The 15,356-nt window shown below is 36.8% G+C and overlaps 1 protein-coding gene across 1 annotated transcript; it reads left to right on the top strand.

Moving 5' to 3' along the window:
• The first annotated feature begins 4,045 nt into the window (after nucleotides 1–4,045).
• On the top strand, nucleotides 4,046–14,498 carry CYBRD1 (cytochrome b reductase 1). Its single transcript, XM_079310414.1, has 4 exons — nucleotides 4,046–4,672; nucleotides 7,494–7,702; nucleotides 10,222–10,376; nucleotides 10,578–14,498. Exons 1-4 carry the CDS (start codon nucleotides 4,282–4,284, stop codon nucleotides 10,873–10,875), a joined length of 1,053 nt encoding a protein of 350 aa, XP_079166540.1. The 5' UTR covers nucleotides 4,046–4,281; the 3' UTR covers nucleotides 10,876–14,498.
• Nucleotides 14,499–15,356: the final 858 nt, after the last annotated feature.

Raw genomic sequence — 15,356 nt, 5'->3', positions numbered from 1 at the left:
AGTTACAGTAATGTGATTGTTAAGAACTGCTTGGTATGGCTTAGTAATTCATTTAGTAAACTGGGAGTACAAATGCATTATTCATGCCTGAGTGGAGAAGGAATAGTGTGGTGTTGAGGACAATATATTTTTAGGGAAGAGTAAGGGCACACTCAGGAGGAAAAAAGGAAACAAGGCAGGGAAAGCTAAAATTCACTCCACAAAGTGACTGAAGAACTCTGGCTTACTTGAGATGCTGCAGGAGAAGCAATGCATTCCACAATAGGCTTGCTGGCTCTCCAGACAGCCTCCAGTAGCAGCTGCTTGCCAGAAGACAGGCAGGAAAATCATTGTGTTAACGTGTTTACTTGGATGTTCCATATTTGTACTTGTACCTTGGCAATTAGCCCTATTATCTTCTGGATCTGCAGTTAGTCTCAGCTTTGGACATTGCCTGCCTCTAACATGCAATTAGCAGCATGGTTGCACACATTTCCATGCTCAGGGGCAAGGAAATCTAGGAAACTCCTGAATGTTGACACCACATTCTTCCTATTTTAGCCCTTTGTAATGCCACTGCCTCTTGTTTGTACTGCCTGAAAGCTGGCTTGATTTTATGGCTATCCTAGAACATTTTGTTTTGTGGGCCAAAGCAACATACTTCCAGCATTTCTATTTCAACAAAATCACTTTTTATTTTCTGCTTCATATTTCAGTGATTTGCTCAGGACAGAGAAGCAAAAACAGGATCCCAAAAGGGCTAACCCTTTATTTGTATTTTATAAATATAGCTGTTTAGAGACCCAGGTGGAATTTCTCAGCCTAGAAACTTAAAAAAATATGAAGGAGTGACTTCTCTTGATAAGATTTGCTTTGAGCATTAAAAGAGTGCACATTCTGCCTTTCTCTTGTCATTTGAGTACATACTGGTAAGGCTGGTGAGTGAGTAGTAGGGAAGAAAATAAGAAAGCACAAGCCAAATAAAAACTGAAAGCAGTAAAACTTTATAATCTTGCTTTGGCAATTCCAACTATGTTTGTCCCACAGCTCCACAGCTTTGAAAAGCTTCTACAAAATTAATTATTAGAAAAATAACCTACAACTCACAAAATGTTAATAGATTGAAGATCAATTAAAGAGTTTCATTGCACAGGTAATAATGAGTGGTATAACATTTTGGTCAAAATGTACACTGTGTGCCTTATTTTATCTCGGCAAAAACTCTTTCTAGGGTGGGGAATAAGTAAACATCATTTACTAGAAGAGCCTTGTTCCAGAGTTGCACTTTGCAAAGACAAATTAGTGATATTCTCAATAGTAAAGGTTAAATGGTTCTGTTGCTTAGGCATGGAACTCACTACCAAAAAGATTAAAAGGATCATTCTGGTTTGTTTGTGCTATTCAAACACTAATTTCTTGAACTCCTTTGTCTGTATTACTCTTGGTAAGATAACTTCTACAGAGATATTTCTAATGCTTCCACAACATTCAGTTAAATTAGCTGCCAGAACAAAGCTGACTGGTCAATCTCAGCACTTTTGTTTACAAAATGAACAGCCATCAGGTTTCTGAAAAACTCATCCAAATGCTTTAAGAGATACTGTAACTTGTCTGGAATATCCAGGTCTAAGGCTTAGATCTTAAATTACTTGTCCAGCATGGAAAAAGAGATAAAGTTATAGCTGGTAAAAGAGAGACGACTCATTCTAAGTACAGCTCTGACAACTCAGTTATTGGTCACTTGAAACTAGAAACACTTCCTATATTAAAAAAGTTACATCAGAAGCACAAAATAATGGTCTATGGTGACATAGTGTGTTGCTAGATAGGCATTTATGTACACTTATGTTTAGGCTGCTACTCTGAAAATATGAATAATATAGCAATGATGACAGCAGTTGTGAACTACCACACATGTACTACTGTCAGGAATCGTTACCTCTTCAAAATAATCTGTGAACCTTTGTTTTTGTTCATCTTACTTTGTCTGTCTACTTTGAAGTTGTTCTGGATCTGAAGTCACAGTTACTCTACATCTGACAATGCAGCAACCCAAAGAAAGAAGTGCATGTTAGATCGTGTCCCATCAGAACTGCTAAGAGGGAACACACACTGATGGAATTGGTAATTTACTGGGAAAATATCATTGTCTCTAGAAGACAGAAGCTCTGGGAAAGAATAGAGATTATGAACTGCTATAGGACCTATCCACAGTAATGGTTAACAAAAGCAGGTGTTCACTGATCCCAGAGACTTGAAAGCCCCATACAGGACAGTTTCATTTTTATGCCAGCAGGGAGGTTATTTTCCAAACAGATTATCAAGTGCGTCATTCAGCCCTCAGCAGTCAACTGTATCATGTTGAGTTTCTACCCCCAAGTAAACATGAAATCCACTCAGACATTGTAGCTGCGTTAAGGATTGCTTCTGATTCTGTACCAATCTGATATTTTCACCAGGTGGGCAAGAAGAGGTGGAAGAACATGAAATGTGAGAAATACAGGCCAGAGTTACTAATGGTGCTGCCTGAAATCTCTTCTGCATTACAGATGTTCTGTAAAGAACATTTCACTTTGTCTACTGATTTATTTTGCCCTTTGTTCTGATTTGGTTTATTTATCAATCTCTAAGCTCTAGAATTTCTTCAATTCTATTAAAAAAAGAAAAATTCTTCATCATTACTTGGTAAAACTAGGCTTCATATTCAGTCCAATAGAATTTTGTTGGTGCTCTTGTTATTTGCTGCCTTAACAGGGTAAACCAGTTTGAGGTATAGGAATTAATGAAAGTCTTCTGAGAGATACAGTTTTAGCTTAAGTAAAATCCACTTGAATAGAAGATTCCTAAATGGAACTGTTGAGTTACTGGATGTAATCAAAGCTTGTTGAAATCAGTGGGACTTGGAAGCATTTTGCAATTGGGAGATTTAGGTTCATAAGAGGCAAATTAAAATAAACATTTATGTCAGGTTTTTAGGCTTTACAGAGACAAGAGTAACCATAATATTGAGATGATGTGTGCCTGATAAGATAATGACAATCTGGCACACTTGCAAGATTATGCATGAGTGCATTCATCAGAAGATTTAAGGTTTAGATCTTCTCTTAGGTGCTGTGACTTGTGAAATTTAACAATACAAGTGTTCTACTTACCATTGTGAGTAGAATGAGCAACCAGTTAAATCCTGAGGGCAGATCACACCAAATCCATGCAAATTAAAGCTAAGTATCCTTATACAAGGACTGCTGGCTCAAGTCAAACTTTTCTTTACAATGTCAGTGTCTATTTTTAGGAGATTAAAAACAATAATGAAGAAGTATATTTGCATCCTCCTCCAAATCTGGCTTGGTCTTCATGACTCTATATAGATATTTCCAACACTTTAGTGTTTGAATTGGCAGTATTCTACTAAAACTATTTTAAATTTCATAAAACTGTTTCCTTTCATATTCTAGGCCTCAGTTTAAGTGTGAGATACCAGAGAGCTCAAATGCTAGCCAGAGTAAATAGTATTTTTTCTCTCAGTCAGTTAACGAAGTTCTATTTCATATGCAGTTCAACACTATATATAATTTTAAAAGTAAGCTAATCAAATACCAGAAAATTAGTGTTGATTTGGGTATATCCTCCTACTACATTTGACAGGCTCCAGAGCCAACTGAATGTTCTACACCAAAACAAAAAGTAACTGCTTTTTAGTAGTAGTAGACTACATGATTTGACCCAACTGGTCCAATCTATCATGTTGTATTTTTGGCAGGTTGCCTATTGTTTCTTTTGCAATTCTGTTTTGTTTCTTTCTGTTTTCCTCTCTAACTTTCCTGCAATGGGCCTTTCCATACCTATTGGTTTTATGCATTCCCTTTCTTTGCTAGTGGATATTTGATATATTTGTGCCATCCAAAAGAACAATGTCCACATCCTCCTTCATACTTAGGCCAGACTCCACATATGAAACTGGTTAGGATCTGTTCTATATATTCAGCACTCAATGAGTCCAGTGAGAAAGGGGCCATCATGATGGCAAGACTGTGCTCCAGGTAAGTTTTAAGTGCACTCCTCTGCATTTTCTGTATGTGCTGTCTCTTCACCGTAACAGCTCTCCTGCTTTATCTCTGAGTGCTTGTGACTGTGGTAGCTTATCTTTATGGCGGGTCTGTGAACTCCCCAACCTCCACAACAGCCTCTCGGCACAAAACCCGTGACCACCAGTGCTCGGCTGCCGTGGGGAGCGCAGTCGGGCTGCCACCATGGCAGGAGACAGGCTGACACAGACAATTCTCTTCTAAGGCGGAGTTCTGAATGCGACGGGACGCTCGGAGAGGGCAGGGTGGAGGGGCGCGGAGGAGCGCGGAGTGCCGCCCTGCTCCAGCTCCCGCCCCTGCTGCATCCGTCCCTTCCCGTCCCGTCCGTCCCGTCCCGTTCCCGCCGGGCCCGAGCCCGACCCCGCCCGGCCGCGGCTCGCCCCTCCTTCGCGGCGCTCCTGCCGCGCACGGGGCTCGAAAGATGGAGGACTACGGACGATTCTTGGCGCTGCTGGCTTCTGCGCTGCTGGTCGGCTTCATGTCGGTCATCCTCTCCCTCGTCTGGGTCTTCCACTACCGCGAGGGGCTGAGCTGGGACGGCAGCCTGGGGGAATTCAACTGGCACCCCGTCCTCATCATCACGGGCTTCGTCTTCATCCAGGGCATCGGTGCGTCGGGGGCCCGGGTGGGCGCGGAGCTGCGGGGAGCCGGGCCTGCCTGCGGCCGGGCCGGGCCGCGGGGCGCTCCGGGCGGAGCTGCCGGGGCAGACCCGGGCGGTAGCGGGTGACAGCGGGAGCGCAGCAGTCGGTCCGCAGTTTAGGGAAGCCAGCATTCCCGCAGAAGGGACAAAGAGCCCCTTGTAATAAGCCAAAATTGCTACATATGGGCTTTGGGTTGTTTGGGGTTTTTTTTTCTGCAAGCACTTGTTTATCCTGGCCCGGGGATTGCCGTGCACTTTGAGTAACGCTTGCGAGGTAATGTTTTTCCTAGGCAGCTGGAATTTATGCAAGTTGAAAATCGAAATGCCAGAAATGCTGCCCTAGGAAAGTTTCGCTTTTGTCATTCTTCCATGTCCTGAGAAAGGGAAGTTCAGTACCACAGAAGCTTGATCCAGGAGCGGGGTTTTTGCCAAAGAAAATGTAGCAACACAAGCACTATTAAAATGCTTCAGGCTGGACTTAGGATGAATTGTTTTGTAAAGTATATCTCTTACATTAATCATTTATTCTGTTGCTTAAATAACATATAATTATTAAGATACAGGGTTGGTTTCCCCCCTTCCCCCCCCCCCCCCCCCCCCCCCCCAATTTCTCTAAGAGTGTATGAACTTTGGATTTCATAGAATTCAGTGGTGGACTAACATTTTCCCATTACACTTGCAACCAGTCAAAGGGCTGGAAGATGCTGAAGGCTGTCTAGTGCTGGCTATGAAGAAAATGTTGTAATTTGAACGTACACTGTAAATTTTTGTTTTTCAGTGGGAGTGGGGCTGTTCTCAGCCTTCTTGCGGCTTCAAGCTGCAAACTACTATTGAGCAATAAACCATATTTTGAAGCTGTTTTTCATAATATTTGCTCAATAGAATAGGAAGTGTAATTTCAGGCTATAAATAAGCAATGAAAACCACCTGTTGACTTCATTAAGATCTATACTACTTAATGTGCTCAACCTATTTTTTTATATCAGCATAGAACTTTTGAAGAAAATAGGGAGAGACTTTTTTCAGCTTTTTCCTATGTATTCACTTTTTTTTCCCCTGAAGCTCAGTTTCTTCTCTGTGTCACAGAGAAAGAGGGCTGCCCCAAGCCCTGTATAAATAATGTAATTTAATATATATATATGTAAAGTAAGTGAAAGTTTACCATACCTAAGAAACCACATGCATGCAAGGAATTCACTAATAATACAGCATCATTTAGGGAGGAAGTCCTATTACATAATAGGAAAAGCAAAGTTAGAGACTGAAGGGGTTTGTAAAAAAATAAATCAGATGAAATATCAACAGGTAAGATACCACTGTGAATCTGATTCAAATTTGGCTGATGGAATTCTGCCACTGAATCCAAACAATTTGAATGAGAGTGGGAAATCAGATACCTCTTTGGACACACACAAGAAAAAAGAAGTCTTTAAGTAGTTTAACGTAGAAAGGCACAGCTAAAAAAAACTTGAGTAGAGGATTTTAAATAATAACTAAACCAATTTTTTCTTGAGTTTATATACAAAGGACGGAAATGTTGTATTGTTAGAGAGTAACTCTAGAATTTTGCCTTGTTCATTTGTAAAAGGACAGATGTCTCATATAAAGATACTGCAAGGTAACTCTGCCCTGTGTGATGTGTTTTAAAATCATACTTCAAAACAGGAGTAAGATCTGAGTCAAAAAGCTCAGTCTAGGCTGTCAAATTTCTTAACAGTAGTAGAGATGTTCTGCCTTGAGAAAACTCTTCACAAGGCTGTTTAACATGTCACCACCAAACATTCTAATTGTGTATGTGCTTTTAACCTAGGCTGTTTAATTTTGATATGAAATTACACATCACTTCTGAATAAGTTTTTAAGAGCTTGTACTCACTCAAAGGTGAATTCCTTCTCTCCCCTTTGTTTCCCAGATTGTCTTCTTTCTTCCTGCAGATCTGAAAAGCACCACTTATGAGAAAGGCAGGGAGAAGCACAGAAGGAAGTGGTGATGGGGAAATAAAACTTTTATTTCTTGGAGAAAACTTGGCAAGAAGCATCTCTAGGTTAAGTTATTCTCATGGACCATCTGGAATTAGATCAATGGATATTATGGTTTTGTTCAGACTGGACAAAATACTGTCTGCTAGAGTTACTAATTCAAGTAGAGGCAAAACTTCCCTACATTTGACTAACAGTGGTTGAAGACTTGTATTTGTTAAATGCTTTTGTCCCTAAAGTCAGATTAAGATTCCCTGATGCTGAAGAGCATTTTCCCATTTAAAGTAGTCTTACTGATATCAATGTAATAGACAGTCATATAAGTATCTATGCAATTAGAGAACAGCATTATCCACAGTTGGCAAAGAGAATAAATATTATAAAATAATCCTACACACTTTCTCAACAAGTGATCTTCTCAACCTAAGAATCAGGCTATGTTGTTCCAATCTGACTAGTAGCAGAAAAATCAAAATCCTATGCCAAATCCCTATTAGATCAACTTAATAACTGAGGAAAAGATGACACCAAGTTATTTACTGGGGTATTTTTTGAAACACACTTAAATTTGTGCGATATTTTATAATTGAGGAAAAAAATCCCTTAAAAGTTGTATTTAAGCCTCAGTTGTATTCTCAGAGTATGCTATGCTAAGGGTATGAGGAAAAGCCTTTTAATAGACTTTTTAGAAGACTTAAGGTTAGATTTTGTAGAAATTTACAATGTAACTATGTGAATTATGCATAATTATTAATATGTGAAAGAATTTATCCTATAAGGCCTAAAATCTTGATTCTCTTCTTTCTTCAGCTATTATTGTGTACAGATTGCCCTGGACCTGGAAGTGCAGCAAAGTCCTAATGAAGTTCATACATGCTGGATTAAATACCATAGCTATGATTCTTGCAATTGTTTCTATGGTAGCTGTGTTTGAATTCCACAATGCCAAGAACATTCCTAACATGTACAGTCTGCACAGCTGGATTGGGCTGACTGCTGTTATATTTTATTCTCTCCAGGTCAGAATCTAATTGTATTTATAAACAGGTTATAAGTTTGAAGAATGTTTTGAGTAATTCAGGCATAATAGGCTCTTGTCAGTACATCGCAACTACCGGGATAGCCATTTTGCACTCTGATTTGCCAAATTATAATGTAAATGTACAAATACTGGATCAATGACTTTGAAGAAAAATGCATTTTTAAGAGTATTTTGTTTATTTGCTGGCATAAAGCCATTATCTTACAAAACAGTTACACAGCAGTGTGTTTCTAAGTCCTATTAACTCCTGAACTTACAGCAAGTTATTTGTTTTTTCGGCAGAATATTTAAATACAGTTAGAACATCTCAAATGAAGTAACAGCTTTTCTACTTTTTTTTTCAGCTATCATAAATTTAAGTAGTCACTTCTTGGCCCCAAGCAGAACAAGTGCATCAGGGAGCAGTAGAGATGTAAAGGATATGACATCTGAATGAGTTATTACTGGCTAACCAGTTTTCCTGAATCAACAGAACTTTGACATATGTTGGTGGGCATGCTCTTAACTACTCCTCTTGGCAGAGAATTAGCATTATTGTAATGTAAAATAAGCTAACTTAGTGAATTCCAAATTTGGCAAAGAAGAGCAACCATGCCCTGAAACAGAACACATACAGATGGTTCTGTATATTCTGAACTCCCTATATTGTGTTATTGCACTATGGAAATTTATTTTGTTCCTTCAAATATTTTTTTCCCAAAACACTAGAAAGAAAAAATTAATTATCTATGATCAAGCGCAGAAAAGCCTCAGCTAAGGGATTCCAGTTCTGGACTTTATCCTTCACTGCTCAGGTCAAGAGGTACAGGGAAAAGTGTTGAAATAGTGTTTTTAGCATTTAGGAAAACGAAAGCATATTGCAGCATTAGTGAGTATACTCTTTATAGTGGAACAAATTAATAAGAATGAATATGAATGAATTAGAAAGAACAATGTTAAAATCAAGTTTGTTCTAATGATGCAGCCATTTCAAGGAAGTCTGTGCTGCCACTACTCTGAGTATCAGTATTTTTTCTAATGGTTAAATGAAGAATTGCAACTAGAATCTTAGTTCTACTTTTCATTTTGCTACTATAAACATGATGAATGGCTCTTAATGCATTGCCTGTCACATCAACAGATCCTTGGTGTCCTCCAATCTGGGATGTAAGTCTCCAGTTAGAAACTGATTACTAAGTGACTGAGCTTTATAAAAAATAGTGATAAAGTAGTGTCTTTGTTAACAGAGATGACATTTACCAGAGAAGGCACATCAGTCCTACGCTTACATTAATACTCTGCCTATGATATTGTAAATATATTGTAAGTAAGCCAAATGTAGGTTAAGACAGTATAGCACACTGATATAAATTTAAGAATAGGGCAAAAATATAAAATGAGACTGTTTCTTGGAAAATAATGTCTCTGGAAAGTATTCAAAAATGACATGAAGCTCTAAATGAGTTCTCACAATGCTGTGACAACAGGAAAAAGATGGCATTAGTGAAACTAATATGAAATATTATGGATTTTTAAAGTATAAAATAGCGATCAGAAGAATAAAAAGCAATGAACCCAAAGAAATTCTGAAAAAGTAATTTGAGAGCTGGAAAAGCTATCTTCCAGTGCAAGACTTAAAAAACTTCAACTGTTTAGCAGATCTAAGATTAAGAGATGAATTGATTATGGTGTACTAAAAAGCTGCCCAGGGAGAAAATATCTGGCTCTCTAATCCATTATGGAAAGATAAAACCAAGGACTGAGTTAAAGCAGGCTGAAATACAAATTCATGCACTGTGTCTAATTTAGCAGCAGGGGTAAGTAACGGTTGAACAAACTAAAAAAGGGATACAACCTCAACATGACGGGGCAAGCCTGTGGATGTAAACATGAGACATGATGGGTTATTTTCCACCACAAAATTAGTGTTAAGAGGAGGACTAATGTCCCTTAAATAACTTGATGCCACCCATACATGTCTTCACTCTTTAAAAGCCTCGTGATCGATATATGAAGAGACCATTCTCCTTCTAAAGATAGGCACTTAAATTTAACTGAAATTCTAACAAAATATAATTATTTAATCCACTCAAGGCAGAAAGTTAGACGGTTTTCTGATATTCCTTTATGTGCAAATCTGCAACAGGAGCAGAGAACAGGACTTGATGAGACTGTAAAAAGTGTGGCTCCTCACACTTTTACTATATTAGTGAATTAGTGACACTGAAAAGTTGTGTTTCCAGTACTTTGGTTGGAGTTTTAGCACTATCAGTAAGTCTGGATACTGATATTAGGTAGGATTATTTATAAAATATTTAATGTCTATTTCCCAAATGCAAGTCCAGAATTTTGCTTTGGTTTTGACAGGAAACACATTCAAAAATAGAAATGCCAATTCTTTTAAAATTCTTACCTGAAGACATCTCAGAATGGAATTTTTATAATTATTTTTATTCTTCTTGAGAAGTACAGCTTGTTTTCCATCTAGCCTTAACTATGAATCTGTTTTGGTTCTAGCTTTTCTTGGGTTTTGCTGTCTTTCTGCTCCCATTTGCTCCAGTTCATCTCCGCATAGCTCTGATGCCAATACATGTTTATTCGGGTCTCACCATCTTTGCAACTGTGATTGCAACGGCTCTCATGGGAATCACAGAAAAGCTTATATTTGCATTGTAAGTATTTGTTTCCACTTGTTATTCATTGCAAATACACGCCCATTTACCCAGAATAATAAGCATCCAGTACTGGGACATGGTTTTGTTTTGTTTTGGTTGTATTAACAAGATCTACCTAACAGGAGACTGCTGTTTTTAGACCGAATTGTCTTTAAAACACTATTTTCTGACCTCTTCTTTCTTATTCCCCTTTCAAAGGAAAAATCCTGCATACAGTGCATCCCCACCAGAAGCAACTTTGGTCAACTGTCTTGGTCTTTTGCTTGTCATATTTGGTTCACTTATTTTATGGATGGCAAGCAGGCCCCACTGGAAGCGGCCCCCGGCAGAGAACGCTAAAATCTTGAGGCCCATTGCAGCAACTCCTGAAGGCACAGAAGTAGAATCCACAATGACAAACAGTAATGCAGATAAATCTGATCTGAGGGGCAATACTGAAGCAGCCAGAAAACAAAACATCAAATTTGATGAAGCAGGACAAAGATCAACTATGTAAAGAAAATACACAGAATAGAAGTACTATTATACCTCCAAATTCCCTCTGGTGAGGGTCCTTCTAATAGTGTTACATTGCTATGTAAGTAGGTTGGGGGTTCATTTTCAATATGGCTTGCTGAAAGACACTCAAGTTTTCTGCATATGGATTTAAATTTCTGTAATTAAATTTCCAAAACATATTTTATTGTTCCATGTCCAGTCCATGCCTTCTTTAAAAAACAAGAGCATGAATGACATCACAATCATAATTTGACTGGGAAAATCACATAATTGGAAACTGTGTTCCTTATCACTTTTTAACTTAATGCTTATATCTCTTATAGTCATGAAAAATTTAACAAGATTCAGAGTAAATTTTGAGTGATTTTGCAGGTTATGAATCAGCCATGAAGTATGCCAGACAGAAAAATTTAGTTTGTCACACATAAATGTTCTGGTAATGTTCACTTTTTTAAAGCTCTGATTTGTCTAGCTGATTAACCCCCCCACCAGCCATGTTCTATGGGATTTGAGGTCATTCTGCACTTTACAGAGTTCCTTCATAAAAAGATTTATTCCAAAATTTTTAATTTAAAAAAAGAAATTAAAAATTTGCTTGATATCTTCATAAAATGTTACATTTCCTTCAGAAACTTCTGGGGGGTTTTGGTCTTGTTTTTCTAAAGTCAGAATGTATCTGTTGACCTTCTAACGAATTCTACCAAATATATTTTATACAGGCAATATTTGGCTTTGAATTATGTGCAATTATTACTGAAATCTAAGGAAATTTTAAGACACCCAAATGCAGAATTTGTGTTATTTGAAAAGCTATAGAAACGCACTTAAAAAAATGTATCACTTAAACTAAGTCTTCCTTAAGGCAGCAATTTAGCATCTTTATTTGATTGCACAGTTCTGTTGATTTATGCTACTGGACTAGGAAAGCAGAAAAATCTGCTTTCAGTCTCAGAAAAAAATTACCTATAAGTGAGAAATGCTTTCTCTAAGACATAGGTGAGCTTTGCTGTTTGAATAATATGCTACATTTTAACTGAAAGGCAAGGCAATTTGGGAATCTCCACACTGATATCAAAAACATTATCATAGGCACGAAGACATGCTTTAGTCTATAATCAATCTATGCAAACTTTATTCCTTTCTAATTTGAAATTACAGTTTTAAATAATGCAGTTTTCTCTAAATAGTGAAGAGTCCCTACTGGCACTTTACTTTTATATCTCTTTCTAGTAATTGAAGTATTAATGTATTATGCTCATTCATTAATTTCGCAGATACAAATAACATTTATACTATTACTACTATAGAAGAATAATTATAGTAGATTATTTGGACTATACAAGTCCAAAATGATGAACCATTCTATTATCTCTTGTAAAAGCTGCAGAGCCCACTAGAAATAAGAATTTACCACTGTTCATGTTGGAATATAGATAGTTTCAGTCAGCATATAATTTCCTATTTTTTAAATACTACGTTAAGTTTTTATCTACTAAAGCTTTTAAAAACAGTTTAACACATTACCCTTCAACAAGTGAGCCATTTTTGTAGTTCACTGTGTGCCAGTAAAAAGTATTTTGGACATGACTTATGACAAGAAGCACCGCAGTTCCTGTTATTTGATGTGTATTAATATTTTCTTATTTGGTGAATGCAGTACAGAATGCTAGCATAATAAAATATTTTTAAAACTTTTCTGCTATACCATTTGGTACTCAAGGACTACATCCCAGAGTTCTATGTTTTCCCTTATAGGTTTGTGAATGACTGGGACCAACCTCACATTGGTGTATTTTTCTACTGTAGAAAATACCTGCTTTTAATGTACAATTCAGGTATGACAGAAGGAACACTAACCTAAACTACTAAACTATTGTGTGAGCACTCCTCCAGTCTCACTATGTGCAATGAATCAAACAGTGAAGCATGACAGGGGAAGTGAATAAATGAGCTCACTTGCAGTAATTTGCTATGCAGCTTTCTATACTGCACTCACACAGGCAACAGAATTTTAAATTGTTATGTACTGGCTTGTTACTGTGTCTCATCCACCTGTGAAAATGAGCTCACTCAATCCTTGCATAGTACTAGGTCACATAATAAAATCATATGTTTGTATGAAAAGTAGTCAGTTGCCTAGGGATTGTTCTGGAAGAAACTAACTGTATACTGTACTGGAAAAAACACAAAATCTATGAACTTCTTTTGTTACAATACTGAGTTGAATATATTGAAGTGAACAGCTTTTAGGTGGTTGGTTGTAAATGCTGTTAAAGTTAAGCTACAATAACCAGTATGCCCTTCTGGTTTCCATTGTATTCCATGTACTGTTCAAGGGGAATGATACTTGAAAAAAGAATGGTGGCATTTCTTTATTTCTCTATTCTCATGAAGAGCAAGGTATCAGTAACACCAAGGTTGTGGGTTCAAATCCCATATGGGCCATTTGCTTAAGGGCTGGACTTGATCCTTCTGGATCCCTTCCAATTCCAACTTTCTGTGATATAAAACTAACTCAAAATCAATGATTAGCAACCTTTTGAGGTGAGCCCCCCAGAAAATAATTTTGGTTTTCAGCTGAGAGGGTAAACATAATAGTAGAAATTCAGCAGAAGCTTGAATATTCCATTTTAGAATTTAGAATCAGTGGTATCTCATGTGCATGAACTGTGGGATTCTGGCTGCTGACCTTTGGAAGGTGCCCATTAGATGCAGTAGCTGTGAGCTTCTAAATCTTGATCAACATTGGTGTGTGCAATTTAAAACTGACAAAACATACAATAGACATTTGGCTTAATTCTAAACTGATTAAAAAGGCCTCTAAGTATCCTTGCAAAAAAGATTAGGTTAGTTCAATGCTAAATAAAAATCCATAGGTGTTTGGAGAGTAATAGTCCTAAACCTGCCCCTCAAATTGCCCTTCCATTAACTTTCCTTTCTTGCAAGTTTTCTTACCTGTATTTATGAGTAACATAAATACAGTAGCAACATAGGAAGTGAAAAGATTGTATTTTCAAACATACAAATGGAAGGTAGAACTAGCTTTTTCACAGAGATTTTTCTGCATGTTTGGAAAACATCTACAGGAATATGATTGTAGAGCTTACATTCCAGGTTTGGATTCCAATAAAAACAGGAAGTTACAAAACCTAACATTGAAAGTGCTATATTTTTAAGATGCTTGGGGAAAAAAAATCCTCTATTTACATGCTGTTGTGCAGTACTATGGACAGAAGTAGAAGAGTGTTTTTTCCAACGTTAATGAAACTGAGAAATGATGGTACAAATTAGATTCTAAAATTGAATGTAATTACATGTGTACTTCTTACTACATGTAACCAAGAATATTGCATATGATAATGTAAATATGGATTACTTGTTTACATGGATATTTTATTAGTGACTAAGAGATATTGCCAAATATTTTCTATTTCAAAAGTCTCTTTCTTTTGCTTTTATTTCAGAAAATTCCTTCCTCTGTTTTTAACTGTTCACAAGAACTTAAAAAAATATTTTATCATACAAGGTACTTATTTGTAGATGAGAGAAAATATTTAAATACAATGTCTGTTTTCTTTATTCTTTTTTATATATTAATAAAAATTATTTTTGAGCTTGTGATACTACTGAGTACAGATTTTCATTATGGTACTAAAATATAACTTTCTAAATTTGGATAATCAGATTACTCCTAAATTACATTTTGAAAACAGGAGGACAGTTGTACAAAATTTCTCAAATATGTCTTAATTTCAATTATTTATGATGATCTTTATGATGAAGTTTATGTACTTTGTAAATATATACATATGTACTTTAGAAACATAATCAGTATATAACGGAAATTGAAAGAATTCACGGAAAGTAAAAGAATTCACTGCAAAAGCAATTCGTATTTCACCTTCTGATCATAATGGAAATTCCTCGTAGCAGTTGTTAGAGGGAGGAAAAAACCAAACCAAAACTATCCTGTTGTGAGAATGCAATTGCAAATATGGGAAGATCAAGCCACCATTTGTTAGCATGGGGCTTGAGTTTTCAGCTGAGTCCATGGCCACGTACACTGACTACTCATTGGCTCTCAAATTCCATATTTTGCTGGTCACCAAGTCATAGTTACAAATACAGCTGTCAGAAAATGGATAAAAGTTTTGAAAATGTTTGCAATTAATAGTTCAATTTTCACAAGAATTTCATTCCAACAAAATAAAAATCCACTGAGTAGCACTTAAATTCTGCAGGATATAATTAAATATTAGCTTGATTAATAGTGTGATGGTCAAATATTTTTGGGCAGATGATCCTGCTCATATGTGTATACAAGCAGAAATCCACTAGGTGGCAAGCACAACCAAAATGGTCTTTGGCAGATGCTAGACCAGCCTTACTTTTAGGTGATACAATGTGATGAGTAGTCTGCCTCAAAACAGAACCACAAAATTACTCGTCTTATAACACACAGTCATATCAGAATTTATA

This window comes from Erithacus rubecula (genome assembly GCF_903797595.1).
Source record: "Erithacus rubecula genome assembly, chromosome: 8".
NCBI classification, from domain to species: Eukaryota; Metazoa; Chordata; class Aves; order Passeriformes; family Muscicapidae; genus Erithacus; species Erithacus rubecula.
Note: the sequence above shows the minus strand (reverse complement) of the source record. Positions and strands in the feature narration are given on the sequence as shown.

Bases quoted from the DNA above. Each gene is read 5' to 3' on its own strand.
- CYBRD1 (XM_079310414.1), top strand. From the start codon at position 4,282: ATGCGACGGGACGCTCGGAGAGGGCAGGGTGGAGGGGCGCGGAGGAGC. The intron at 4,673-7,493 runs GTGCGTCGGGGG...TTCTTTCTTCAG, and splicing joins CGTCTTCATCCAGGGCATCG to CTATTATTGTGTACAGATTG. The intron at 7,703-10,221 runs GTCAGAATCTAA...TTTTGGTTCTAG, and splicing joins TTATATTTTATTCTCTCCAG to CTTTTCTTGGGTTTTGCTGT.